Source organism: Ambystoma mexicanum, chromosome 7q (genome assembly GCF_040938575.1).
Source record: "Ambystoma mexicanum isolate Mex_15411 chromosome 7q, UKY_AmexF1_1, whole genome shotgun sequence".
Classification (NCBI taxonomy): Eukaryota; Metazoa; Chordata; class Amphibia; order Caudata; family Ambystomatidae; genus Ambystoma; species Ambystoma mexicanum.
In genome coordinates this window covers 600923230-600950384 of record NC_090941.1, presented here as the reverse complement: position 1 = coordinate 600950384, position 27155 = coordinate 600923230, and the positions used below count along the sequence as shown (strand labels likewise).

At 44.3% G+C, this 27155-nt stretch overlaps 2 protein-coding genes across 3 annotated transcripts in view; one reads left to right on the top strand and one right to left on the bottom strand.

Moving 5' to 3' along the window:
• RFXAP (regulatory factor X associated protein) overlaps positions 1–2112 on the bottom strand; it is a 77134-nt gene extending 75022 nt beyond the window's left edge. The window contains exon 1 of one of the 2 annotated variants that reach the window (XM_069640715.1): positions 1346–2112. In XM_069640715.1, coding sequence (XP_069496816.1) covers positions 1346–1993 — 648 coding nt within the window. In that variant the 5' untranslated portion in view covers positions 1994–2112. The remainder of the gene's footprint in view (positions 1–1345) is intronic. The other variant, XM_069640714.1, reaches the window with a different exon arrangement.
• Positions 2113–2868: 756 nt separating this feature from the next.
• The window catches only part of EXOSC8 (exosome component 8), a 639075-nt gene continuing 614788 nt past the window's right edge, over positions 2869–27155 (top strand). Inside the window, exon 1 of the mRNA XM_069640787.1 lies at positions 2869–3073. Within this exon, the coding sequence (XP_069496888.1) occupies positions 3057–3073 (17 nt within the window). The 5' untranslated portion in view covers positions 2869–3056. The remainder of the gene's footprint in view (positions 3074–27155) is intronic.

The window sequence follows — 27155 nt, the reverse complement described above, 5'->3', positions numbered from 1 at the left end:
CCACCTCAAAATCTTATCTGGAGCACTGGGTATAAGACCTTTGTGGAGGGTACAAGGCATGAATTGGGAAGGGGTGGTCATGTGGTGGTGGTGGGGTATCTGACAAGAAAATAAAGGAAAGCTGACCGTCCGCACAACCAAGCTGGAAATCAACAGAAACAAGGTTCACGGAAAGGGGCAGGGGAAATAAGGGGAATGTTTAACGTTAGAGATTTCAGAAGGGGAGGGTCAGAGGCTTACTGGGGGACATTTACTCCCCTGAACGTAGTGCTCAAACGGCTGACCCTAGGCCTTGTGCCCAGGTGACCGGGAAGGAGGTGGAGGACTTGGCTAACGGGTACAGCTAGGACACCAATTCAGCTTAGAATCCTGACACAGACGTCATTACACAGAGCACTTGTAAGTTAACTACTGCCCATTAGCACCCTGGGCAGTGCCATAAACCAATGGAAATGCTTGGAACGTGGCGTTCATTAACCAAGGAAAGCCTGCGCTCTGAACATTATCATTGGTTTAGGGTGCTTCTCTTCTACGCTCCCCCTTCACCACCTAGAACCTGTTTAGTTCCCAACACAGGTGTTAATGGTGTAAAAAGGAAATGTTCCTTTGTTGCGCAGCACAGTGCCGTGCAGGGCTGCTGTCAGCGAAGTCTATTAACCAAGGCGGCGGGCCGACCATGTCAGTAACGTCCACGTTGAAGTACCCTCGCTTCACTTGGCCCCTTAACTTGAGCGGTAGGCCGTTACCGACAGGGTCGTCCCACCACCTCAGTTACAATCACCTCAATAATGGACACTGCATTTTCTTCCCAAACACCACAAGTCTGAGTTTGTGTCCGGATTAGGGTGCAGGAAGTAGGAAGATAATTATTTATTGCAGCTGCTTGGGATACTAAACCCATTCCCATGCAGCAAAACACCTAGCCGGATCGCGATCTGTGTATGAATGGCTGTAGGCTTAAACTTGTTAGCAGGCAATGGGAGGAGTGTGTCTGTGGCTGGCCATGTTCTTTAAGAGGTGGTGAAGGGGAGGCTGCATGAAGGTGGATGCTGAGTGGGACAATGACACACTAATGGATGTCCTTTAAATTCATTTTCTTTCATTGTGTTTTCTTCAGTTTTACTAGAACTGTTGTAAAACACAATGTTGCAGGGTGGAGTGGAGGCAAGGTAGGACCCAGGAATGGGGTTTGAATGTGGGCGTGGGGTGACAGCGAGTATGGGGGGGGTGAGCAGAAAAGGGGGCGGGGCAGAGGGAAACATAGTTCCACTGCTTATTTTGTTTACAGTTCGACCAATGGGCGTAGCTAGCAAGTAACAAGGATATGGTGTTAAGTGTGACTTACGTCCAGCTTGCCACTGTTGCAAGTCATTGCCTGATCGCTCTTCTTTTTCTTATACTTGTCCTTGTACATTTTGTTACGATGCTTTTTGCACATCCAAGGCTTCCTCTGCTTGGCTCCTTGGACGCAGGTCTCGGCGCAGGCCGGGTAAGTGCAGTTTCTTGTCACGCTCTCGTTATCTCCAGAGTTGTATTCCTCATCCAGCACCAGCTCCAGCTCCTCGGGGCTGGCGGTGCTGTCCCTTGGATCTGAGGTCTCCAGCGGGTCCTCGCTTTCTTCCTCCAGGTCGTCGTCCGCGGGTGTCGCCATGCTGTAGTAAACGCGGATCCCAGCCAACTCCAACGTGCCTTGGGATGTTTGCAGCAGCTCCAGACTGCTCTGGTGCAATTCGGGGCTACCCTGTTGCACAGTGACCTGCATGTTACTGGGCTGCACAATCAGGCTGCCTTGCTGCATGCTGGGGGTGGCCTGTCGGAGTAGCTCTGGACTACTTTGTTGCATGACATGTGTGGCATCCTGCATCTCTGTGGTGCACTGCTGTAGGTCCAGGTTTCCCTGCTGCCGTGTATTCGGAGGATCGGTCTCCTCGCAGGCCTGCATTAGCAATAAAGTTACAGTGGGCGCTGCCCCTGGGCCACGCAGCCCATCCATGCTGAAAATGTTATGACTGGACTCAGCGATAGAGCAACATAACCAGACTGGGCGTGACGTTTCCTGCGCGGTGTTGCCAGGCCTACTTCAGAGAATAAGCCCAACTGCTTGTTGAAACAAGCTCAAAGCGAGCAAATCCACCCCTGGCAAAAACGATACGAATGGCAAAGAAAAACAGAGACCATTTATGCTACAAAATAATAATGAACCCGTCTCTCTCATTCTTGCTCGTGTGATTGTAACGTTTAACAGTCTTCCTTCTATTCATTGCCATTTCCATGTCACTTAATGAATCTGCTGCTCACCGCTTATCCGTTTTTCATCTCATATGAAATTAATCGAAACCACAAAATAACGTGCACTAGGACAGCACCGGTCAGTCCTTTTAAAAAGACACTTTGATTCGTGAACACTAGGGAGGCCGATGGTTTCACTTTCGTGTATCGCTGCCGTGCGTTCAGAAGATTACATTCAAATATGTCCGCCGCACTAACAACAGTATCAAGAAGAGACGAACGCATTTGCGGTCTTGACAAGTGCAGTGTCCAAATGAGAGAAACCATTAAAGTGTTCTACATCCATATTAGCATCGATATTACCTTTACAAAGGATCATCTGGAATGATAGGCGCATGGATAAAATAGAATGTACTCATTACTAATGTAGTAAACTATTTTTTGTTACTTTGTTGGAAATTATTAACAATGTAAATTCACTAAAACAAGCTGATTTTAATTATAGAGAATGTTTATTATTACAAAGGAATTGCGCAGATCACTAATTTGTTGCGGAAGAACACACCTTGCTAGATAATTGCATTGCATTAATTCACCAGGTTTCTAATTGGCGGAATGTTTTTCCAATTGACAGATTCGTCACGATCGCTGCATTCACCTGACTGACCTGCTGCCACGATCACATCACAGTAGCACTCAGTTCCTACAGCTTTTATCCCTCTCTCGTGCTCAACGCGTGGAACGTGCCTTGGCCATAAGAGCATCTGGCGAATGTGTCACCGGGAATAGAGAAATAACTAGAAACACTCTGGGAAGCAGGCGCAGGCATGGCGGCGGGATTCAAGTAAGTAAGCAAGCCTAGATTGCCAGTTCCTGCATGCAAAATGGTCAGTAGACTGAAGGATAAGAAAGTGAGGCTATATGTATTTGTCTGGTTATTCTGTTGAAGGCAATAGAACGGAAGCAGAGAACATGTTTATACTGCCATGTGAAGTGTCTAAGGTTCCAGATTACACCGAGGCATGAGCTTTTCATTCGTTATTTTTTGCTACTGCCAGTATCTTAAAGTTTCATGTGCAATGTTCCGGTGGATAGAAGAAACCAGTTTTGAATACTTATTTTTCCAGTCGAGATTCTATTAAAGATACTTAAGCTGTTCTTCAATTACTTCAAACTCGAGCAGCATTATAGAAATCAACAACGTACAAACAACACAAAAAAGAACTTTCCTAAGAAATATATTTTTTTTGCTTTGTTTTTGTAGTCAATTTTTTAAATGTTAACTTGAAACATGTGGTATCTTTAACCAATCATTTCTCTGCTAGTCCATAACCTTCTCTCCTTTCTTGTGTCCTTACTCTTTCTTTGGTTGCCTCGAATATAAAGCCATGCGCCCCAACCGGTAGGCGCTGAAACTTAAGTGTGCCTTCCTTTCGCTTATCTCAGGATCCTGCTGCCTTAGAGTCAGCTCCTGATAAATAATCAAATAAACAAAGCTGAGGCTAGCTACGATAGGGTGGGCAATCGAAGCTGAGGCTAGCTACGATAGGGTTGGCAATCGATAAATACAATTCTTCATTACATCAGAATTTCAATTAGCACAATGATTTTGCCTCTGTGTCTTTAATAGAATCTTAACTTTCTCTAACTTTAGTATGGAAAATCAGTATTCTATGTCAAGACTGGAGGCTCGGATTATGCTTGTTCAAAGCTTACTCACCATCAACCCAGACATTTGATCTATCCGTCTAAAGTAAAATTTTTTGAACATTGACTCTTTTGACCAGTCTGCTGCCTTTAAAATGTACTCTAAACTAGCTCCTGCATTATATGCTTTTGACGCCATAGCGCCTCTTATTGAATGATCCCCAATGTCAATGCCCTGCTTGTAGCATGCACCATTTGACCGATCTGGCTAGAGTTGCCACTGCAACAGCTGCAAATGGTTTCCTTAGCACCCTGAACAATTGGGTTACCCCTACCGGCCTAAAGCTACCTGTCATATCCTCATAAGACTTCCAACAACGTACCGGACATTGCATAGGTTGGTTCTGAAAGGGCGAGTAAAAAACGGTTTTGATACCTGTCTTAGTACTTTTTGTTAACATAGAATGTGACCCCCGAAGAGCTATATGATTTCTAGTCCACTTCGAGTGCTTTAACGTCAGATCCTCTCTTACAAGATATGAGACAAAGCAGTGTAGTGAGCTCTGCTGCTAATGCCTTCCTCAAAAGCTGTTAGTTATCTGGCCAGCTATTAAACAATTTCAGGACCGTATTGATGTCCCATGTCTGGTAATATCTGGGCATCAGTGGTTTCAAAAGCCTTACCCCTCGGAGGAGTTTGCATACTAGAGGGTGTTCACCCACTGGCGCATTCTCTATCTTGGGTTGACCGTCTGAAATGGCCGATCTACAAGTGTTCACTGTCCTGTAGGCTTTGCTTTGAGCTGCCAAAGCTGCTAGAAAATGCACTATTTGAATTATTTTTGCTCTAGTGGGAATGTATGTGTCGTTCCACACACTAGCTGTTCCAATGTGCCCAAGCCGACCTGTAGGCCTTTTTGCTACCCAGTTCCCAAGCTTCTTCAATACATTTTTCAGCATCTCCAGAAAATCCTGACTTCTGCCAGGGTAAATCGCCCACACTATCAGTCTCAAGCTGGTACAGAGTCTCATCTGTGTGCCAGCCATTTTTTGCATTGCATTTCTGTGCTCTTTGGAAATTCGAATCCTGGTGTATTTATTCTTATCTCTTCATCCCATTTTTGGTGCTAAAGTGTTTCCATCGCATCTGTTTTCTTGCTTCTCTTGGCTACTAAGTCTCCTGGTGAGTTTTGCTCGTGTTCTATCTTCCATCCTATCCTCCGCCGCCCCTATGGCACAGCATTCACAATCTCCCCAATCTATTCTAACTGCTAAACTATCACCTATCCTCCCTCTCTCACGTAGTGTGGAAGAAAAAAGCTTAAAAAGACATCCTGGCCACTAACCCTGGTCTACCCATCCCAGACACCTATGTCAGCACAACTTCCAGACAGAATTTCACTGATCGCCTCTTTTCTGTCCTCTCTACAGATCTGTGGACTCCTCATCTTATCTCTCCTCTCACACCTTCACCCATTAATGGTGGCACTAGATGGGAAGTACTCTTGGCGGGCTTCTCATCATCCATGTGTATATTAATGTCTACCACAATAGAACTATCATGGCTCAGGGTCCTCATCCCAACCTCCTCTTTGACCGGCGCTTGCTGTCCCTGTCAACTTCCTTCTGCTCCTTCTTGCTGCCCCTGTACTCCTCCTCGGAAAACCTTTGAAGGAAGTGACCTCTTGCATCTAGCCACTCTTAATACTCGCTCTGCTATCAAACACTCTGCTAACAACTTCCTTCTCCTTGAAGACCTTGACTACGATATCCTCGCTCTTACCGAGACGTGGTTCAATGCCAGCTCAGTCACTGATTTTGACTCCCTTCTTCATGATGGATGCAAGATCATCTCCAAGCCTCGCCCTAACTGTGCTGGCGGTGGGTCTCTTCTTCCTTCATACCCACCCAGCCTTACTCTTCTTTCGATAGCCTGGTTTCCTCCCTTACCATTGCCACTATCTACAGGCCACCTGGTTCTACCACCCTGTTCCTCTCTGAATGGGCTGATTTCTCCATCTCTCTCCTCACATCCACCTCTAAGCTCCTTCTCCTTGGTGACTTCGACTCCTCAATCACGGCATCCACTCTGTTCTGTGATCTCTGCACCTCGCTCTCACTCTTGATTCTTCCCTCTAGTTCTACCCACTTGGCTGGACAGTCTCTCTATGCCTTCATCCACAATGATCTTTTGCTCTCCTCCCCACTCTCTTGGTCAGACCATTCTTGCCTCTCCTCTCACCTGGGTCCTCGCTGCCATCTGCCCACAACTCCCCCAGCCCTGCCAACCTCGTTCACAAACATCCCTCCGATGAAACCAGTGTCAACTGCTGCCTTCACATCTACCTTCATCTCCCCCTCTCCTCCCACTGCAGCCTCTACCTCTGACTCCGCTGTCGGCAACCTCCACCTTGCCATCACTAATACTCTTTGCCCCAGTCATGAGAATCCGCCATGAAACATTCCTCCAATCATAACACCTGGTACGACTCTGAACTTGCAGCCCTGAAACGCAAAGTGCAGAGCTGCAGAACGGAAGTGGCAGACCTCGGGCCCACCCTCTGACAAACTGGCCTGTCCCCTGCTCCAAAGGCAATACCGACTCTCCCTTTGCTCCAAGAAAAGGGCCCACATCCAGTCTTACATCTCTGGTGCATCCAACAACATGGCTGAACTCTTTAAAATCTGCAAGCAACTAGCCAACCCTTCTGCAGTCTCCACCTCGCCTCGTCCCTTCCAGGCTCTCTGCAATGCACTGACCACACACTTCACAGCAAAAGTTCAGGACATTCTAAGCACCCTTGTTTCCGCCCCACCCTCTGCCACCTTTGGCATCCTATTCCCCCCTCTGCCTTACTCTCCTCCTTCTCTACTATCACATCTGAAGAGGTCACTAGAGTTGTCCGCTCTATGAAGGTCTCCTCCAAACAGGTCTCCCCATGTTCTTCCAGAACTACTAAGGACAATATTGTCTCTCTTGCCCCCACGCTTGCTGATTTTCTGCAATCGCTCTTTTGTTACTGGGTCTTTTTCCCCTCTTGCCTCAAGCACTGTCTTGTGCAATCCCCTCCCCTCATGAAAAAACCTTCTGCAGACATGTCTTGTCCAGCTAACTACCACCCCATCTCTATCAACTCATTCCTTGGGAAACTCTTGGAGAACCTGGTCTTCTCCCAGCTGACCCAGCACACTGAGCTTGTTGGTTGCCTACACAACCATCAGTCTGGATTCTGAGCATCCAGAGGCACGGAAACTGCTCTTCAGAACATCTCTTGATTCTAACTCTCCTGCTGTGCTCATTCTACTTGATTTCACCTCTGCATTTGACATGGTCAACCACCCCATCCTCATAAAACGGCTGCACAATACCCCAGGTATCTCGAAGCAGGCACTGGACCGGCTGACCTCCTTCCTCAATGACCGTCCCTCCCAGGATATCCTGGCTCTTGCTCCTCTCCCACCTCTATCTCCACCTGTGGCACACCCAGGGCTCCAACCTTTCACCCTGGCTCTTTAATATATATCTTGCTCAGCTTGCACACCTAATTTCCACCTTCTGCCCTTACTACCAGTGTTATGCTGATGACACACAATCCTTCTTCAAACCTCCCTTTGATCCTCTCCTTACTTCCTCCATCATTCCTGACTGCCTATCTGCCATCCAGGTGTGCCTCGAAGGATCTCTGTCTCAATGCCAGCAAGACGGAGCTCCTTCCCATTGGGATGCCTGCTCCCTCTTTCTTCCCATCACTCTGGCCAGCCTCTCTGGGTTCTCCCCCCTGCTCGTTCATCTGAAGCCAAAAACCTTGGAGTCATCTTAGACTGATCGCTTTCCTTCCTCCCTCACATCCAGGACGTTGCCAAGAAGGCCCACTTTCAGCTCCACCTCCTCACTTTCCCCCAGAAGCTCAATGTCTGTAAAGTGCTGGTACTCTCTAGGCTGGACTACTGCAATAGCCTCTTCCTTAATCTACTCTCTTCACGTCCCCTCAAACTAATCCAGAACAGGGTTGCAAAACCTATCCTTGGCCTCAAGCCCAGGGACCACATCTCTCCAGCCCTAACAACTCTCAAACTGGCTCCTGGTTGCTGCAAGGATCAAATTCAAATCCCTCTGCATCATCCATAAGGCTGTCTGGGGGCGGGGACCACCTCTCACTAAATACTTTCCCTCCAGATCTTTACGTTCCTCTGGCACCAACTCTCTGCTTGTCAATCGATTCGCTAAACAGCGAGCTGGTGGCCATTCTCTTTCCTTGGCTGGCACCCTCCTTTGGAACAGCCTCCCCCTTCCTCTTTGTCTTGAGCCGGATCTCCTCAAAGGTCGGAAGCTCCTCAAGACTTTCCTTTTCACCTCCTCCTCCCCCCTTCTCCCTCCCTCCTTTGCTAAACCCCACAGTTGCTGAGATTGTTGACCAGGGCCCTTATGAGTCCACCTAGGTCCGGGCCTCCCACCCCCAGCCCTTGCAAAATCTTTAAAAAGCTGCTAGACCTGCAGGTCAAGTAACTCAGTTGATCTACTCGACCTGAGAAAAGCACTCGACCTGTGTTTGAACAGGTGGTCTCATCCTGGAGATTCCCACACCTAAACACTATTTTCATTCAGTCACATGGGTGAGGAAATGTACGTATGTGATGATCCAGTAACAAAGCAAAAAAGCATATATGTTGTCTTATGGCGCTCTAGCGGTTCTGCAATGGAAGGAGTGGGCTTGAGAAAGACAAGCAAGAGAGCTTTGTTGTGCTGTTGGCAGCTTCAGTTCGTGAGAAACGGTTACCGAGAGTTGGTGAGTTTTTGGTTAGTAGCGGTCGTGGTGTTGTGGTATGATTTGGCATGGGTGCTTTGTGAGTACCTTTGTTCGATTTCATGTTGGGTGTTGAGATGTGCGCGGTTTGTGGTGCAGAATGGTTTAGAGTTTATATGCAGAATATTGAGTTTTTAGTACCGTTGGTTGAGTGCAATGCATTTCCTACCTCCCAAAAAAATCCATCCACGTACGACACATTTCAATGGTAAATCTCTTGCTTAGGCAGCTAGCCCCTCATCCTAAAATTCGAGATCCTGCAACCTTCATGAACGTGAGACCTGACCAATATTTGAATTTGGTGAGAAAAACAGTTTAAAAAGCGGTTTGTGGAGGTGAAAATCCAATGCCACAGAAAGCTAAACCAGAAGAACCTACGATTGAGGTGGAGATCTCAAGTGCTGCTGACACACACTAGATTCTCCCCAAGGTGGATAAGGGCATGGGCAGGATGAAAATCACCCTGCCTGACCTGATGATAGAGAAAGGTGTTTAGGGTGAGGGGGCATTAAGTGTCACAGCTACAACCTACATATGTTGATGTTAAAGCCCGTCTTGTACCGCACACTCATACCACTAGCGTGTTCCCTTGGGAGTCAGTCAGTCAGTGAGTGACGTGCACGGCTGATCTTGATCAAACATTGCGGACTGGAGGGGTGGTAAGCGCAGGCTACTTAATTGGCATAAAGTGAGAAGGTGTAGGGAGACCCCAGGCGCACGGGAAGGGAGGCGGCCACGGCAATCGTGAAAGTGACAGGTGAGCCCCAGCAGAAAAGGACTAGAAATGATGGACTTTGAAAAGCGGTAGATTAAATGGACTGGGAAGTGAGGGAAACCAGAAGATATCCCGATAACCAAACACCGTCATTCCTCATATGTCATTCCTGTGTGTCCCTCCTGATATGCTATTCCTCCCTATCTGTACTCCAATGCAATAGTTTTGGCTTATAGGTGTCGCATGAGGCAACTAATAGCCAAAACAAAGAAATACTAGAGTATTTCTTGCATGGTTAGTCAGACGTTTAAAAAAAAAAAAGAAACATTTCCCTTTGGGAAGTCGGGAATAGTTTATCTTGAAAACCTTTACACCCTGCTATAGAAAATGGAGAATACTAAAGTGCAAATTGTATGGGTGAAACGTGAATAATCAGAATTGACCTTTAAGGAATTACACCATGGACTGTTTAACATGTCTTCATTCTCTATCGAAACAACTCACAACCCTACAACAGCCTTAACGTTTTCAGGACCTATTTGTGGGTGGCCAGATTTAATTTCACATAATTGAGGACGGCTCCTTAAATTCACGGGTTGCCTGTACAGATATCCTAGTAATGGAGAAATATGTTAAAACCCATTAGCCCCTGTTACAAGCCTGGCTGGACAATGCACGATTCTTAAGCTCTGTGATAAAATTAATTTCCACCAGGGCGCACACCTTGAGTAAAGCTGCCATCCTTTAGCCCCCACAAGCCCAGGTGAACACTTAGCCTCCTTATGCCTTCCAAAGAGCCACTCAATTGTGCTGGAAATAAATAGTCTTCATCACTCAGCCTGGGAATGACCAATTGGCTGCCACGCTGCAACGTGTCAAGGCGCGCTCTGCTTGAGAGCGGGCAGCCCCTCCATGTCTCGCCTCTCACCAATCACGAGCAGCTAATGCGGCTCTCCCCACAAGCCACAGTGAGAGTGAGGTATGCCTAAAAAGGTGTGTTCCGAGAAATACAGACACCAATTTTAATGCTTAAAATGTGCGTGTGCATGAACATCGCTTGACAAATGCATTTACACAAGATGTACTAGGCAATCCTGTGATCAAACCTGTTTGTAAGTTTATCCCCATGTTAATCCAGAACAACAATTTGAATACTGAACATCCGTGGGCTGTACAATTGGAGACACAAACAATGTTTCACCCTGTGATTCTGGCAATGGTTTAAAACAGTATAGAAAGATGTTACTCTGTGCAGCACCCCAGATTACAAATAAGCCAGAGCAGCAATTCATGCAAGTTGAAAGAATTAACTAAATGAATAAAGCTTGGTGACAAAAACCAGGTTATACTGACTAAAAACGATGTTTAAAAGTACCTGTGGGGGCGTGGCTAGGCAGCGCGCCATGCGTCGGCAGCTGCTGTAAGCTCCGTACAGAGGCGCACGTATTGGTTATTTATAGCACCCAGAAAGAGAAGATTTTGATCGGAATGGCGATCCGAAGATGCCGTGATTCTACAGCGTGTATCCAGGGTTTGCTCCGATAGTGGAATGTTGGCGTTTAATGCTCACCTCTTGTAGCCCGCTGCAAATAAAATGGCGGGGCTGAGGAGGCGAGCGTAGTGGAGGACTCGTGGAGCGTGGGGACAATCGTGAACACCAGCGCATTTTGAAGGGGGACGGCACAGGAGACTCCCGAAATTAAAAGAATCAAGAATCCAGACCTGGAAGAAGTGCGGTGGCGTGTGCCCTGTCCATCTGCAGGCAGGCTGTCGCGCGGCACAGAGACTGGCGCCGGAGGATTCCCGTCGGTGGTGGTGAAGACGTGCATCAGGGTATCAGGGTGAAGATCCTGAGGACTTTGGAGGGGCTGGACCAGTGGCTGATCCCAGTACCGTGTGTGGGCACACACTTCTTCTGATGCCCGGCTGGAGGTGCAGGTGGGAAACCGAGACGGGACAGGGAGGCTTCCGGCAGTGAGGGGCTCCGGTAAGGAACGATGTGTCCTCTCCCTCCCTGCTGTAACCCCAGATCTGTACGGGGGCTGGACGAACGGCGAATGGATGATGGATCCCATCCTCGGTGCAAGCTACTAACAGCAACCTTGGAAGAGGAGGGAGGGGCGAATCCTGATGGGAGCAGGGGCGAGAGTGGACTAGAAAGTGTTCTGTTCTCACCTCGTGGATGTGTTTGGTTCGGTCTGTTCACACGGATCGGTTGCGGCAGGTATCCCCATTATCTCATAATCACAACACGGCCCGACTCCCTCCTCCCTCCCCCCCTGCATGCATGGATTAACGGTAGGCGTCTAACGCCAACGTGGGAAATCTGCTACATATGTCTGGACTGCATTGGGAGCCTGTAGCCATTACTTTACAAAGCTTTGGCGTGCTCTGCACAGAGGCCAGCGCGCAGACGGTGGTCGCATAGGGAGCCCTCGTGCGGTCTGCTATAACTACCTGATTTGGTAATGCCCAGGTCCACACAGAAGCACAAGAAAGGCAGAATTATGGCATATTTGACACCGGGAAGCCTTGGGGATCAGAATATTCAAGCGACAAAGGCAGATGCTCACTCTCCAGAGGGTGCAGAGTCCTCTAGGGGACCTGCCCTCTCTAAGCATCACTTCGAGGAAGTGATGAGTGCCCTTAAAGTGGATATGACACGAGAAATAAAATCCTCTAGAGAGACTCTTGCACAGTCTATTGCAGAATTAGACGCTCATCGAGGACAGAGTTAATGAATTGGAGAACATGGACTGCGAGCAAGGGCATGACTATGAGGTTCTCTCTAAGAGAACACAGCACGTGGAGGACCGACTTGAAGAGCTATGGGTGAAGCATATCGATCAGGAGAATCGATCTAGAAGAAATAATATTTGCTTGCACGGAATTCCAAGGCATGTGCTAGATCACGATCTTCCGGAATATGTTGGAGCTCTCATCAGGTCCCTCCTAGAGCTGGAGGAATCAGACGAGCTGATCCTAGATGGGACCCACCGAGTCTATTCTGCAGTTCAACAAAAGAAGGACCTTCTGCATGATCTCACTAGAGTTCACTTTTTTCATATAAAGGAGAGAATCATGGCGGCGGCAAGGAAGGCAGAGCCAGTGAAGTTTCAGGGCTCCACGCTAGCCCTATTTCAAGATCTCTCTCCTCTCACTCTGGCAGATCGTAAACGGCTTCAGAAGGTCACATCATGGCTCCAAGGGAAAAAGAGCTGCTACCGCTGGGGGTTCCAGTGCAAGTTGCTTTTTGAATATCACAATCGCTCCTACGCAATCCGATTTTGAAGAGGAAGCTAATGGGGTGGGGGTGAGAATGAGGGTGACAATGCTGGAGCGGAGTTCACTGCTTCTGAGGAGCAGTCTCAAAGTCCCCCACCGAAAGATGTAAGAAGGAAACCCAAGGGTTGGCAGACAATGAAAGGAGTCTCAGGCATGCTCAAAGGTGTTGCAGATCCCACATGACCCTCCGGTTTACATTAAATGGTTTCTCGTCTCATTCATAACGAAGGATCCCTAAATGCTACTGTCCTTTGCTGCACGGAGCCTCCCGGAGTGGTAACTAGGACAACTATGAAGGCCCTTTGGTTATAGACGCTCCTCTTGAACAATGGCAGTATTTGAACAGTTCCTCTAGCTTCAGAATGCGGCTCATGAGTGTTAATTGTAATGGTTTTCGTGCAGGTATCTACGGCCCACTAGCTCGGGTTTGAATTCACGGGTTGAGAATAGACTCCACGCACCGCTATTCATGTTGTGATTGTCTTATCAATGTTCCTTAGTTGGAAAAGGGCGAAAGTAAAGTTTGTTATAGATGGGCGCCTACCATACGCATTGCGCTCACCATAATGACCCTGAATGGGTTATTGGCTACGTTTGTGATGACCTTTACATTTTATCATTTAACAATGTGGGTTTTTACTATTTATGTTGGTCAAGTTTTTTTTTTTATGGGTTTTCAATTGTTTTTGTTTAAATGCTGGTCGGCTTTACGGGGAATGTCATGAGGTCTTCATTGTTGGCAATATGGAAAAAATGATATTTCACATGGCAGTATGGCTAATCTTGGGGGGCCAGGTGGGTGGTTATGCTCCGGGAGTCTCTCTGAAACCAGAGACATGTCTTCTGGGCAATGGGGAAAGAATAGGAGAACTTCTTAGGTGGAACCCTCTGTGGAAAATCAGATGGGTTGTGTACGCATATCGTTATATACACCCGACAGGATTTGTTTTACGCCTCCATGTCCAAGATATTGCACGAGCAAGTCGAAAGGGATCTCATAATGGGAGGGGATTTTAAAGTGGTGATCAAACACTTATGTATGAGCGCGATAGAAATAAAATATCAATATCAACACGTTAGAGGACAAATCGTTGCCCCCAAACCGACAGATAAAAATGCCGTCTTGGCACTTCCCACACTTCTCCGGGAGCACTCGCTGATAGAAGCTTGGCGATTCTTCCACCAAGGGGAGCAGGATTACACTTTCTTTTCTGCAGTCAACAGGGGGTTTTCCAGACTAGATATGTTTTTCCTTTCGGACAATCTTATCCCCCAAACATCTAGCATAGAGATCCTCCCGAAGGTTTTGTCAGATCACGACCCTGTGCTGGTAACAATGGCTCCATTTGTCGGAACTCTGGAGCCCACACGTATATGGCGACTGAATGAACTCCTTTTCGGAGATTCCCAATTCTGCTCCTGCATTTCAGACACTATAACCCACTTTTCCGCTGACAAAGATAAGGAGGGGATGGACTATACTGTTGTATGGGATGTGGAGAACGCTGTAATCGGGTGTCAAATTATAGCTCGGACAATAGAAAGGGGGAGAACCAGAAGACAAATTCAAGCTTAACTGGAAATAAAACTTCAAAAGAAAGAAGAGGTACATAAAAACAGGGCTTCCCGACGAGCACTTAAGGATGAACGAGTGGCTCAGAAAGCACTTGAAGCTCATCATACGAGTTGGTCAGTTTATGGCTTAATGCGCGTTAAACAGCATTACCACGCGAAAGGAAATAAAGCCAACCGGCTACTAGCAGCAAAACTTAAAAAAACAAGCGAGACTTAACCATATTGATTCCCTAATAGATACAGACGGTAGGCAGGTTTACTCAGAGTTAGAGAAACTTCAAGTAGTTAAAGTTTTTTAGAGAACACGTAGCTTCTCCTACCACAGACTCACAACTAGCTTGTGACTTTATACAAGAGGCACATCTCCCAAAGATATCACCAGAGCTCTGTGAGCTTTTGGAAGAGCCAATTTCATTGGAAGAGACAGATGCAGCTATTCGGTTCCTTCCTCTGGGTAAGGCACCGGGCCCGATGGTCTTACAAATGAATTCTGTAAGACCTTTAAGACAGTGCTTTTCCCCTGTCTAACAAAAATCTTCAATGTTAACAGAAACGCGGGCGCGGTGACTAAATCGATGGCCGAATCGGCCACGACACTGCTGTTGAAGCCTGGGAAGATCCCTACAGATTGCGCCTCTTTTAGGCCAATTGCACTGTTAAATACGGATGCAAAATTGCTGGGTAAAATAATCGCAGGCCGATTAGGAGGGATCCTCCCATCTTTGATAAAAAAATGACCAAACAGGATTCATACACAACCATTCAACATATGATAATGTTCACCGAGCTATAGATTTGATTGCCCTGGCCCCAAAGAGTCATGGGAGATTGTCCCTATTATCTTTAGATGCCCATAGGGCGTTTGACAGCATGTCCTGGGGATATCTCGAAGTGGTGTTAGAAGGATTTGGATTTGGCGCTGGGTTTTCAAAATGAATACTCTCAAATTTCCAAATTCCCTCAACCAGGGTCAAAATGAATAGGAATTGGACACCACGATCTGCTTTGTTTTTTAAACTATGCCCCTAGCTCTATTCCGCCCCTTCTGGACCTCCTAACCCGGTTTGCCTCGATCTCTGGCTTTAGGGTGAACCCACCTAAATCTGTAGGATTGGCCTTAACTCCCCACTAAGCTAGAGGGAGTACAAGCAGCATGACACATTCCATGGTCCTCTACTGATATCCCGTATCTGGGAATAAAACTGACCCAGACTTACACAGGCCTTTACCAGGCGAATATCCCTGCCCTATTTAAGGAGGCAAAAGAGTGGCTCCATCACTGAGATGTCATGACTGGGACGCGTCCGTGCGGTCAAAATGTCTATCCTCCCGAAACTTCTTTACCCTTTTCATTCCCTGCCAATACTTATCCCTGAAAATGAACTCATAGCCATGCAAAAAGAGATAGGCCGGTTCATCTGGAAAGGGGAAAAAAAACAAGAGTCCCTTGCTGGCTTCTTACAAGAGGGAAAATGGTAGGCAGACTAGGCATACCTTCGGTGTCGCGCTACTTTAGGGCGACCCAGGTAGCGGCGATGCTCTCCTGGGGAAACTCAGTGGATCCCCCTAAATGGCAGGAGATTGAACAGGAGGTAGCGTCGTTTCCCCTGGCTCACTTCCCAAGGAAGCTCAGAGTTATCGGAGTGAGTTGCTTCCCACTACTCTAGCTATGCTCCAAAGTTGGGACAGGGCATGCTCACAGAGGGGTATTGTCAGGGCTAGGCCCGCTATCCCCCATCACCCAGAATCCTGCATTCTCTCAGGGCTTATGTGCCAAGTCAAATCAAAACTGGAGCCAAGATAGACCCCTGAGACTGCAGGATTTCTATGTTCGTCTAGGTAGAACGCTTTAGGTATATTCAAGTCCTGCATTGGCTAACCAATAAGGGCACCCGTCAAGCCGCTTTGAGAGTTCTGATTGGTATTGAACTTAAGATCCTAGAGGGGCAACAATCCCATAAAATAGCCACGTGTTATAAGCCTCTAGAGAAAGCCTCACTGGAGAAGAAACTCCCTTACTTGCAGGCTTGGGAGAAGAAACTTGGTTTAGAAATTTCAGAAGAGTCCTGGCAACAGATCTGGCATAGGGCCCAGGGGAGCTCGCTATGTACCATAGTTAAGGAGAACGCCATTAAAATATGTTTTAGGTGGTACTTACCTCCAAGTAGACTCCATGCAATGAATCCAGAACACCCAGATACATGTTGGCATGGATGTGGAGACCGGGGGGGTTTAGCTCGCATGTGGTGGCATTGCCCAGTTATTCAAACATTCTGGCTAAGGTGAGGTCCAAAATTGAAGGTTACGGGCTCTCTTCTCCCCATGGATCCAAGAGTGCTGGTGTTAGGAGATGCGCCGGAGGATGGGTCCTTCCCAATGACGAGGCTTAAGGCAGCTCTGATCTCACAACTACTTATTGCTGCCCGAATCACAAGAGCCCAGTTTTGGAAAACAGTGGAGGGTCCACAGATAGCATATTGGTGGATAAAAGTCTGGGAATTGCTAGGCCTGGAGAAACTCGGAGCTATGCTTGAAAGGGAAACTCCCGAAGTTCAAAGAAATCTGGAGCCCATTCCTGGACCACGTTTCAGATAGAGAGAACATGTTCTTTCGGCCGCAATTTAAGAAGCACTTTATGAATACCTGATACTTGATGCTGACTTGACTATGAATTGATGGATTGCCGACCTGTTTTTTGGATTTTCTTTTTTTCTTTTTTTCTTTTTCTTCTCTTCTTCCTTCTCCCAGTTGTACTCCCTCGCCTTGGTATTCCTGCTTTTGAATTAATCCTCCCTTAATCAGTTATCGTTGATTAATGAATTCAGGAATATTTGAGCAATTTACGATATCAAAAGAGTTATTATGGAAAGGGAATGAATTGTGAAGGAAGATGAATTGTCATATATTGTTTGTTATGCATTTGTATGTTGAAAATCAATAAAAATAACATTAAAAAAAAGTACCTGTGGTTCACTAGATTGGACAGCACACGGTTAAAATATCACTCTGCATGTTTAAGTCTTGCTCTCCCTTTGAATATGTGTTTCATTTGCCTTGTATCACCTTGTCCAACAACACATTGGAGAGCTGTATGCAGATTCCCACGCAAAATTACAGTTTTTGAAGGAAGAAAGACAAGCCGAAACATCCGCCACTTAAACTTCTTTCTCCTAGACCTATAACATTGAAATGCTGGGCGCAATGCACTGCTGCCACCTAGCGGCTTTTAAAGACGGTACATGCATCATGAAGGTGCTCGCTGGCTCTGGCGAGTAGTCTAAAAATAGTACAATCCCCTACAAAAAAGTACCCGCCAATCTCCTTCAGCCTCCGCCAACTCGCATCACTTGCCTCGGCGCCCACTGGCCTGTGCTATCACAGGTCTGCACTTATTTATTGGCAGCTGACCACTCTTATTTAGCGATCTCTGCCAATCACCTAACAGCTGCTTAAAACATACTCCCTAGCACTTCCCCCCCCCCCCCCACTACACCCTCATCCTTCTCTGCATGTGCACGTTCTGAATGCTCACAAAGCCTAGTAGGAACTCTTTTCCGTTTCATTGTTTATATTTGCCTTTCATTCCCATGTTCCCTCCCCGTTGCCCTGTGGGCACTTTGAAACTCAATTTACTTGATGTATAAGCGCCTTACAAATGCACAATAAATACATAAAAAATAAATAAGTTGCCTTCTTGAACCAGGGGATGAATCTCTCCCTATGGATACCGAATTAACTCTCGGAATTGCGGGAGTAACAGTGGTTTGTCGATTGATAATTCCAGAAGGTCCAGGAACCACACCCAACTCCTCCAGTCTGGTGACACTAGAATTAATATAAGTTGCGTGCTGTCTTCTGAGCTACCGTTCTCGGAATCATTGCGAATGGAGGGAAAACGTACTCTCTCTCCGGACCCCACTTCTGTAGAAATGCATCCATCGCTTCAGGGCTTGCATCTCTTGGGAGAATGAGATCAAGTCTTCCACCAAACTCCTACCTTGGGTTAATGATCCCAGGCCTGTGTTCAGTACTCTTTGTACTGCTTGTTGCTTCCAAGTTCTGCCCACCTTCTGCTGATATGAGGCTCCTCGTATTCATCGCTGGAGTTGTGCATTTTGACACTCTGGTGGGTCACTACAGGAATCTTGGGCCTCATCAATATGCAGCTTAATGTGGGTCTGGGGTGTCTCACTCCGTTATAGGTTGGCTTTGGTCTGCGCCCCTCTGTTGTGCAATGTACATACACTGTATTTTATTAGCTGCCGGATCCTTGGTCTCAATGCAGGCAATTTGTTTTATTAGTGTATGCCACTAGGTGGTGCTAGCTTGCAAAAGTGAGCTTGTCTCCTTGTGTGCACTCTGTCTGGCTGGCCATGCCCTCGCACTGAAACACAGGGCCTCCGGTCTTGTAGCCGACCCCTGAGATGCTGCAGGGCTTATTTAAATATGAAATTATTCTTGTCCGCTCGACTTGGTTATTGCTCTCCTGATGCGCTCCTCTCACGGGATGACGTTGATGTAGCACCAGAATTAATCTCCTGTCATGCCGCCCCGTCTTCCGTGAGAGGGCGCCCTCTCTTTATGAAAAAGTAAAACTCTGTGCCGGACCTTCAACCGGGCCCATCGCGCCTGATGTCATCCGGGCCTCCACGGAGTTGCTCTGTTTTAAGCCCCCCTGTCTAACTTTGCACACGCTCGAACCGCTAACACCAACCATATAGCATAAACATTAAAGTGTACAATCTTTTCACACACCCCGTTCACCAGTATAAGGAAATAAATGAGCACTTAATTGCTGCCCGAGAGGCAAAGAAAGAGGAAGGACAAGAGAAAGGAAAGAAGGTTATGGACCAGCAGAGGAAGGATTGGTTAAGGATATCACATGTTTCAAGTTAACATATCAAAAATTGACTACAAAAAAGACTATTTCTTGGGAAATGTAATTCTTTTATTGTGTTGATATTTTTTGTGTGTGTATGTGTGTATATATATATATATATATATATATATATATATATACATATATATATATTCAGTGAAAAAACTTTGTTAAAGGGACGTTATGGTTCCAAGTAAAACCGAAAAAACCCTGAAATTCTCCAGTTATGGTAAGCTAGGCAACCATAACTTGTGCCACCACTGTGCACTGCTAAGACTAACACCCACAACATCAAAGATGACATCACAAATGTCATTGATGACATCACATGTCTGTCTCCCTTTTTTTCCTTTACTGACATATGTAGGCCACATGGTTTTCTTCAGTAACAGTCATGAACTAAAAATTGTAAACGTACTATATTTGTAGACTTATCCTTCAAGTATGTTCTTAGAGTAATTCCCTTAGGGTCCAGTCATATGATATGAAACATATACATATGGGAAGACGCAAGCTTGAAAAACAGCAATTGTTTCTGTGCATGAAGATAAACAGTAGAGTTATCAGCCCTTTCTGATAGTTCTGTTTTATTTATTAGTATTTCCCCTGTATATGCTCATATTTATATACATTGTACTCGCACTACTTTCCTTAGGGTCCAGGCACATCATGTAATACATGTAGATAGGGTAAATAGCAGCTTTGAAACAGAGCAATCATTTATTTGCATAAAGATAATCAGTTAGGTTATTAATTATTGCTGCTACTACTTCTTCTTTTTTGCTTACTTCACTTTACCAGTATATACCCATATTTGTATGTGCTATTGTGTCTTCGTGTTTTGTCTGTAATAATGCAATTATATTCTACGTGGGTTTTATTAGCTACTTATTACATATTTCACAGTACGCAAAACTCTAATAAGAAAAGTTATCATTTCATTATTCAACATATCAACATTATGAATATTGTACATTCATCATATATGCTGCACACAATGCCTATGTTTCTGCATGAGTAGCTTAGTATACTGGATAGAATGCTATTTATATCAATGCATTGCTTAATGCACTAATTAGCTCATGATATTTTTTCCAATGTTCCTTGACAGTTTTTTTTTCTCAACATTATAATAAGAATCCCTTGAACACACATTTCATGAAAAGAAAATACACATGTGATGACATTTGTGATGTCATCTTTGATGGCTGGGTGTTCGTCTTAGCAGTGCACAGTGTTGGCGCAAGTTATGGTTGCTTAGGTTACCATAACTGGCGAATTTCAGGGGTTTTTCGGTTTTACTTGGAACCATAACATCCCTTTAACAAAGTTTTTTTCACTGAATTTCATAGGTTTTTAGTAGCGCAATTTAACAATAATAACTCTGACTTTATGTACATGTAATATAGAACATACTGAACTCCATCTACTGAATTTGATGTCCGCGAACTCTTTTAATGTCCGCGGACAACAGCGCCAGTACCCAAAAAGTCTGGGGGGTGTATGTTTAATTGGTGTGTCATAACATATGAACATTTTACAAATTCACAAACCCGCACACATGCACATTATATTTAGTAATAAATAAGAAGTGTAACCCATATGTATAACACACTAACCATTCATTTAAATATAATATTTTCTAAAATGGAATATACCAAAAGAAGAAAGATAGGCTTCCAACATGATTACCTCACAGAAACTCCACAAGTAAGAACAACAGCAGATCTACAGACCACTCAGAACACACCTTGCCTGAAATAGTAAGTGTACTGCATTTTATTCATATATTTATAAACTTTCTGTATTAGATACAAAAAAGAATGATATTATGTTTTTTTTTTCTCACAGAAATGTCTAGTACTCTGGAGTGGCTAGAGGAGCATTTCCCACGTGAGGAAATGTCAGAAGATAGTCAATCTAATGGTAGACACTTTACTATATAAACCAATTAATTAATATTATTTTATATACATTTAACATATGTATATTTGTTTTTGTACAGACCATACAAAAATTGAAATTACTAATGAAAAAGCTGTATTGGATAAGACTCTTCAGCACATAGAAGAAAAAATGGACCTACTCTTGGCAAATTTTAATAATTTGAAAAACTTTGTGGAGGATCACTAACAACTACATACCATTGTCCCACATGTACCTGTCCCCCCTCACCATATCCCAGTCAATTATCCCCAAACCCTCTCCATGAACCAAAACGTTTTGATGAGACTTCATCCCTTCTTCACCTCATAGAAATCCTATTGAAACCCCTAATTCTCCTGTTTTTGTTTGTTTCTGCCTCACCTTCTCTGTCATAAATGTAACATGTATGTAAAATTATTATATTGTGTCCTAATTCATTTCTTGTTTTTTTTTTTTATAAAAAAGCAATGCAGGTGTCTGCGGACAGCGTGGGTGTTCGGAATGTCCGTAAAGAAATGAAAATGGAGGTGTCCTAAGAACACTATATCTGTCCGTACTGTTCGCTAGCAAGTTAAAACTGTTCTAAGAACACACGCGGTGTCCTAAAATGTTCGTCAATGGACGAAATGTGGGTGTCCCTACGACGCTGTCTGTATTGTTCGCTGGCAAGATGAATGTGTTCTTAGAACACATTATGTGTGCTGGGATGTTCGTAAATAAACAAGATGTGGGTGTCCCGAGGACGCTATGCCTGTCCGTATTGTTCGCAGGCAAGTTGAAATTGTTCTAAGAACACAGGCTGTGTCCTAAAATGTTCGTAAAGAAACAAAATGGGAGTGTCCTTGGGATGCTCTGCCTGCCCGTATTGTTCGCTGGCAAGTTGAACTTGTTCGTAGAACACACCCGATGTCCTGAAATGTTCGTCAATGGACGAAATGTGGGTGTCCTGACGACGCTGTCCGTATTGTTCGCTGGCAAGATGAAAGGGTTCTTAGAACACATTATGTGTCCTGGGATGTTCGTAAATAAACAAAATGGGGGTGTCCTGAGGACGCTATGCCTGTCCGTATTGCTCGCTGGCAAGTTGAAAGTGTTCGAAGAACACACGCGGTGTCCTGAAATGTTCGTCAATAGACGAAATCTGGGTGTCCTGAGGACACTGTCCGTATTGTTAGCTGACAAGATGAAAGGGTTCTTAGAACATATTATGTGTTCTGGGGTGTTCGTAAATAAACAAAATGGAGGTGTCCTGAGGACGCTATGCCTGTCCGTACTGTTCGCAGACAAGTTGATACTGTTCTAAGAACAAACGCATGTCCGTAACTGTTCGTTTCACTTGTGACACACTTTTAATCACTCCAGGACCCGAACAGTGTCCGTAGAACGGCAATGTGCATGCGCAAAATAGTTTCAATGCATTTGGTGTCCTGCGGACACCCGCTCCCTTCGCAGACATGTTCGCAAAGCTATCATGTGACCGCGCCCACGATCAGCGTATGTTCCGATTGCGAGCACTGTTCGTGTCCCCTCGAACAATTTAAAACTAAATTTTCAAGTAATCTATAATATTTTCCAACAAAAACTCACCATAGAACAAGTCCCACATAGTAATCTTGAGTTTCTACATACTTTTTTTGTGACTTTTTGAAACCTTTTTTCTGTTCTGTCCGTGGACAGTGCGCAGGTCCACGAACCGCGCACAAGCACCCCTATAAAAGGCCATGACCTAGAGCTCATTCTCATTGGATTTCTGGCTATCCTACAGAGCACAGCGAATTTTCCTGCTAATTTGCAGATTTTCAACACCAAGCTGATGGCTTCGTGGCTCTACTACTGCCACCTGGTGCAGAATCTGCGTCAGCACCACCCCCGCCCACTCCACCACCTCCCCAAGGGCCTGAAGAGGGGAACAGGAGTGAGGATGCACAGGAGGAAGAAGAGGATGATGAGAATGAGGTAGTGGAAGTCCCTACTACCAGCACTCGATGTGAGTCTTGGGTGTGGCGGGTATTTACCATTTGTGGTAATGGTCCTAAGGCGCGTGCGAACCAAGTCACCTGCAATAAGTGCAAAATGGTACTCAGTCGCGGGGGGCATGGTTCATACAGCTTTGGGACAACTACCATGAAGCGACACCCATCCCACTCGGGGGCCGTTCGCAAAGTTGTACCTTGCGAGGAGAGTAGCAGGTTGACTTCCTCTACTTCATCCTCTGTTTCCGATCCTGTCACCACAAGGAACACTCCTGTGGGACAGCGTATTCCTCAAGCTGCCTCACAGGTCATACGCAGTGCTGATGACCCTTACCTTTCGAGGGTCACAGTTGTGTGTATGTACTGCGACGCAGTACTGTGCCGGGGGAGAGACTTCGTAGTGCTTTTGAGGCTATCGTTTCAGAGCACGAAAAAGTCTGCTCACTACCCAAGTGAAAACCACTCTACATCTTCCTCTCTCAGCTCGCCCTTTCTCATCCCCGTGGTTGGTGTCCCCCCTTACCCTCCTTTCCCCTCCTCTCCTAGAGTGTCTTGTATAAATAAAACCAAAAAAATTGAAAGCAACAAAAATACAAAAAATAAGGCTCTTTTCAGAGCCGCCTTTTACAGTTAAAAAATATTGGGGTGCTACCCTATTATAACCATTGCAGTTTTATCTGGAAGAAAGTGGTGGCTCTGTAAAGAGCCTTTTGGTGGTGTTTATTTGTGTTTGAAAAATTGGAAATGCTCAACACCTACTATAAAATGGATGCTGTAATTCCAAAAAAGGTCACAATGCATTTTGTAAATTTCTCAAAAAAATCTGATTGCCAGCATAAGTAAGATGGACTCCATCTCTGCGAAAAATGTATGTACTACGAAACATATTTTCATTGTAAAAAGAGGACATGCCAAAATCTCTTAGAAAGGCACAAACAGCCTTATTGACATTGCGCCTTGCTTTTCCATTTGTGGACCAAATGAAGAAGAACAAAGCCACATTTGTCTCTGCGCAATCCGTGAAAAAATTACTTGAGAATTTGGAAACCTGTCCATGACCTTCCCAAGTACTTCTTTAATTGCAAATTGCAGAGAAATTCCAGTCACATGTCCTAAACTGTTCCCTCCACAATGAATTACAATTATGTCTGGATGTTGCTCTGTCTCCAAAGTAGCACAGAGAGGTAGCAAGTCCAACCACTTCATTCCAAGTACTCCATGCCAGTGCACTTCCACATGTGGGAATCCAAGATCTACAGCTACTCCACAGCTTTCTGCATGCACCTTCAACCAATGTATCCACGAGTCTCCCAAAATCCAAACAATCTGTTTTTTGAAACACACAGCCATAGCTATCTCTTCTTCTCTCAGCAAAAAGAGTATCTGAGAAACTCTCTCCTGGCACAACACACCCACTAAACTTTCCTGACAAATCCCTTTCTCTGCTCATTCTCATTTGCATGGCTCCCCAACCGAAAAATCCCCGGATGTAACACCCGATGTCCGCAAACTACCGCCATGTCCACGGACATATCGTAACATGAACAGTCCTTCTACCATTTCCTTTTCACTTTCTGTGCCATTCCCTCATTGGATATAGCTAAGAAGTCACATGAACGTCCACCAATCACATCCAAGACCTCTACATCTAACTGCATCATCATAGATCACCACTTTAAATGTACTGTTAATCTCTCTGAGTACAAGTGTCATATCATTGGAAAGCACCTTCTACAAGAAATATTGTACAAGTCTCCAAGATTTCTACTTGCAGCTGCATGCATATCCATATGCATGAACACAAACTACAGGTATGCATATTTTTTATATAGTACATGTACAATTTTTATAGATTCGTATACACAGATTAACTGACTTTTAGCTTGTATAATCTATAACATGAATTTACTGTCATTTTTTCCATCTCCTAAAATCAACTCTCACTTCCAAACTTATCTGCTATTTAATTTCTTTTTACACTCACATTTTCAAAGCATGTTGAACTAACATATTTAAAGTACAATATGAAGGGTTAACATACTCAAACAAAATTGCATACACATCGTATGTTCAAAAATCAAACAACAATACTTTTACAAAAATGTAAACATTTATTTACTTATATTTATATACTGCACAAGCAGCCCATGGCATTGAGGCGCTGTTACCCACAAGAGCTTAGTTACAGAAATGGTGATATTCAGTGGTATATTATGAATTCCACAAGGCATACACGTGATATTTTGGTTGGTACAGTTAGTAATTACAATACAGTTTATGCATTAAGAACATATGATGTGTATTCAACTGGTGCGACACATCTTATGTGACTAAGATAGTTTTCATGATTTTGAGGAAGGCGCTGAGGGTCAATGTCAATTTAAAAAAATCAATGTCTAAATTAAAAACAATGCTATATACAAACAAAATTCCTTATGTTTTCTTTACAATTGCAGTGAAGACCATTCTCCTGAAAAGAAGTAGCCGAATTTGTAGTACAAAGAACAACTAAGAAGAAACCTGCTCATTTAAAAAAAAAAGTAAGTTGAATACCACCATATTATTTGTACTATTATACAAACGCACTGTAATGTTAATTCATGCTATTTCTGTGTCTAAAAATAGAGATTGTGCACCATTCTTTCTACAAATCCCTATTTCTTAAACAGAGATTTACAGGCCGAATGACGCACAATTTCTTAGTTTTCGACACCCAAAAAACCCAACTCAACCCCTACAATTTTCATATTCTAGAACGAATAACTTTTTTAATTGTATACCAATAGATTTACTATTTCTACTTCTCCACACCATCAGCTTACTTTCTACTAACGTCTGAACCCCAGTTTAATAGCACATAAATTCAACAATACCCATCCCAACTAGTTGTAGTTGGCCAATGCACAATCACACACCATTACATACATCTTTATTATTTTACTCACACACTCATGCAAACAGCACACATACATTAAGAACACCCCAACCCATAACTTCTTTTATTTTTTTTAACAGACCCTAAAGAAGGCCTACCAAAATCAAGTCCGTAGAAAGCAACGCAGAAACAGAGCAAATGAAAATAGAAGTGTCCAAAATAAGCATCCATCTCTAGCAGAATTTGTAAAAAAAGTTAAAACAAAACAGCTAATACAGTAATTTAGCTAAACGAAACAGGCTTCAAGTACAGAAACTTTGCCTCCTCTATCAAAATGTAAAACAAACCGCAAAACAATTAAGAAAAAATCAGCTACCACTACAGATTAAAATGCTCCTATAAATCTTGATATAGTGCAAACTAAGCATACCAAAAAAAGTATTTTAGCAAAAGTGTTCCGTCACAGAGTCCTGCAAAATCTTATAAAAACAGGAGAGAAATCAAACTCAACCCTTAAAACCTATCGTAGGAAATTAATCTTAGAAGCGTTGATAGACAGTGCAATCCTTCTCAAAAGAAACTTATTTATTTTAGTGTTAAACAAAATGAAACCACTAACAAAACTAATCACTAAATTACAAAAAAGACTTCTCAATAAACGAAATGTCAACAGAAATAACTTCTTCAGTATCTGTGGAGGTGAATGGAGTCACACTACGAGCACAGAACCATACTTTAATGAAGAAGCATACAAACAAAAGCAAACAAATACAATTGCCATACATAGCAGTGGACGAGGTTATGAAAAAGTTAATAATACCATAATGGAACAAGAAATACTACTTACAAAAATATCCCCAGAAAACTTAAAATTACCTCTCCATTCAACTGAATCAGAACGTCTAGTATACAAATGGCCATGCACGTCAATGTGTAACATTCCCAAAGAATCTTTCAAGTCTTTATGCCAATTCCTCAATCAATATGTGAAAGGCAAAGATAAAATGAAAATTAAACTAATGCAAAATATGGATACCTGTCCAGTGCGCAAGTACACAGGACTACAAGGACATTCATTGGCCTGCATTTCAGGACCCACTTGCAAAACCACCTTCCATTATATCAAAATGATATCAACACATCATTCAACTATAAGACATCTAGTCTATAAACTGTACTATGCTAAAAGTCCTGCTTTAGCACTAGCCAATTTAAATAACATTCTTCCACATGGTACAGCAAAAGA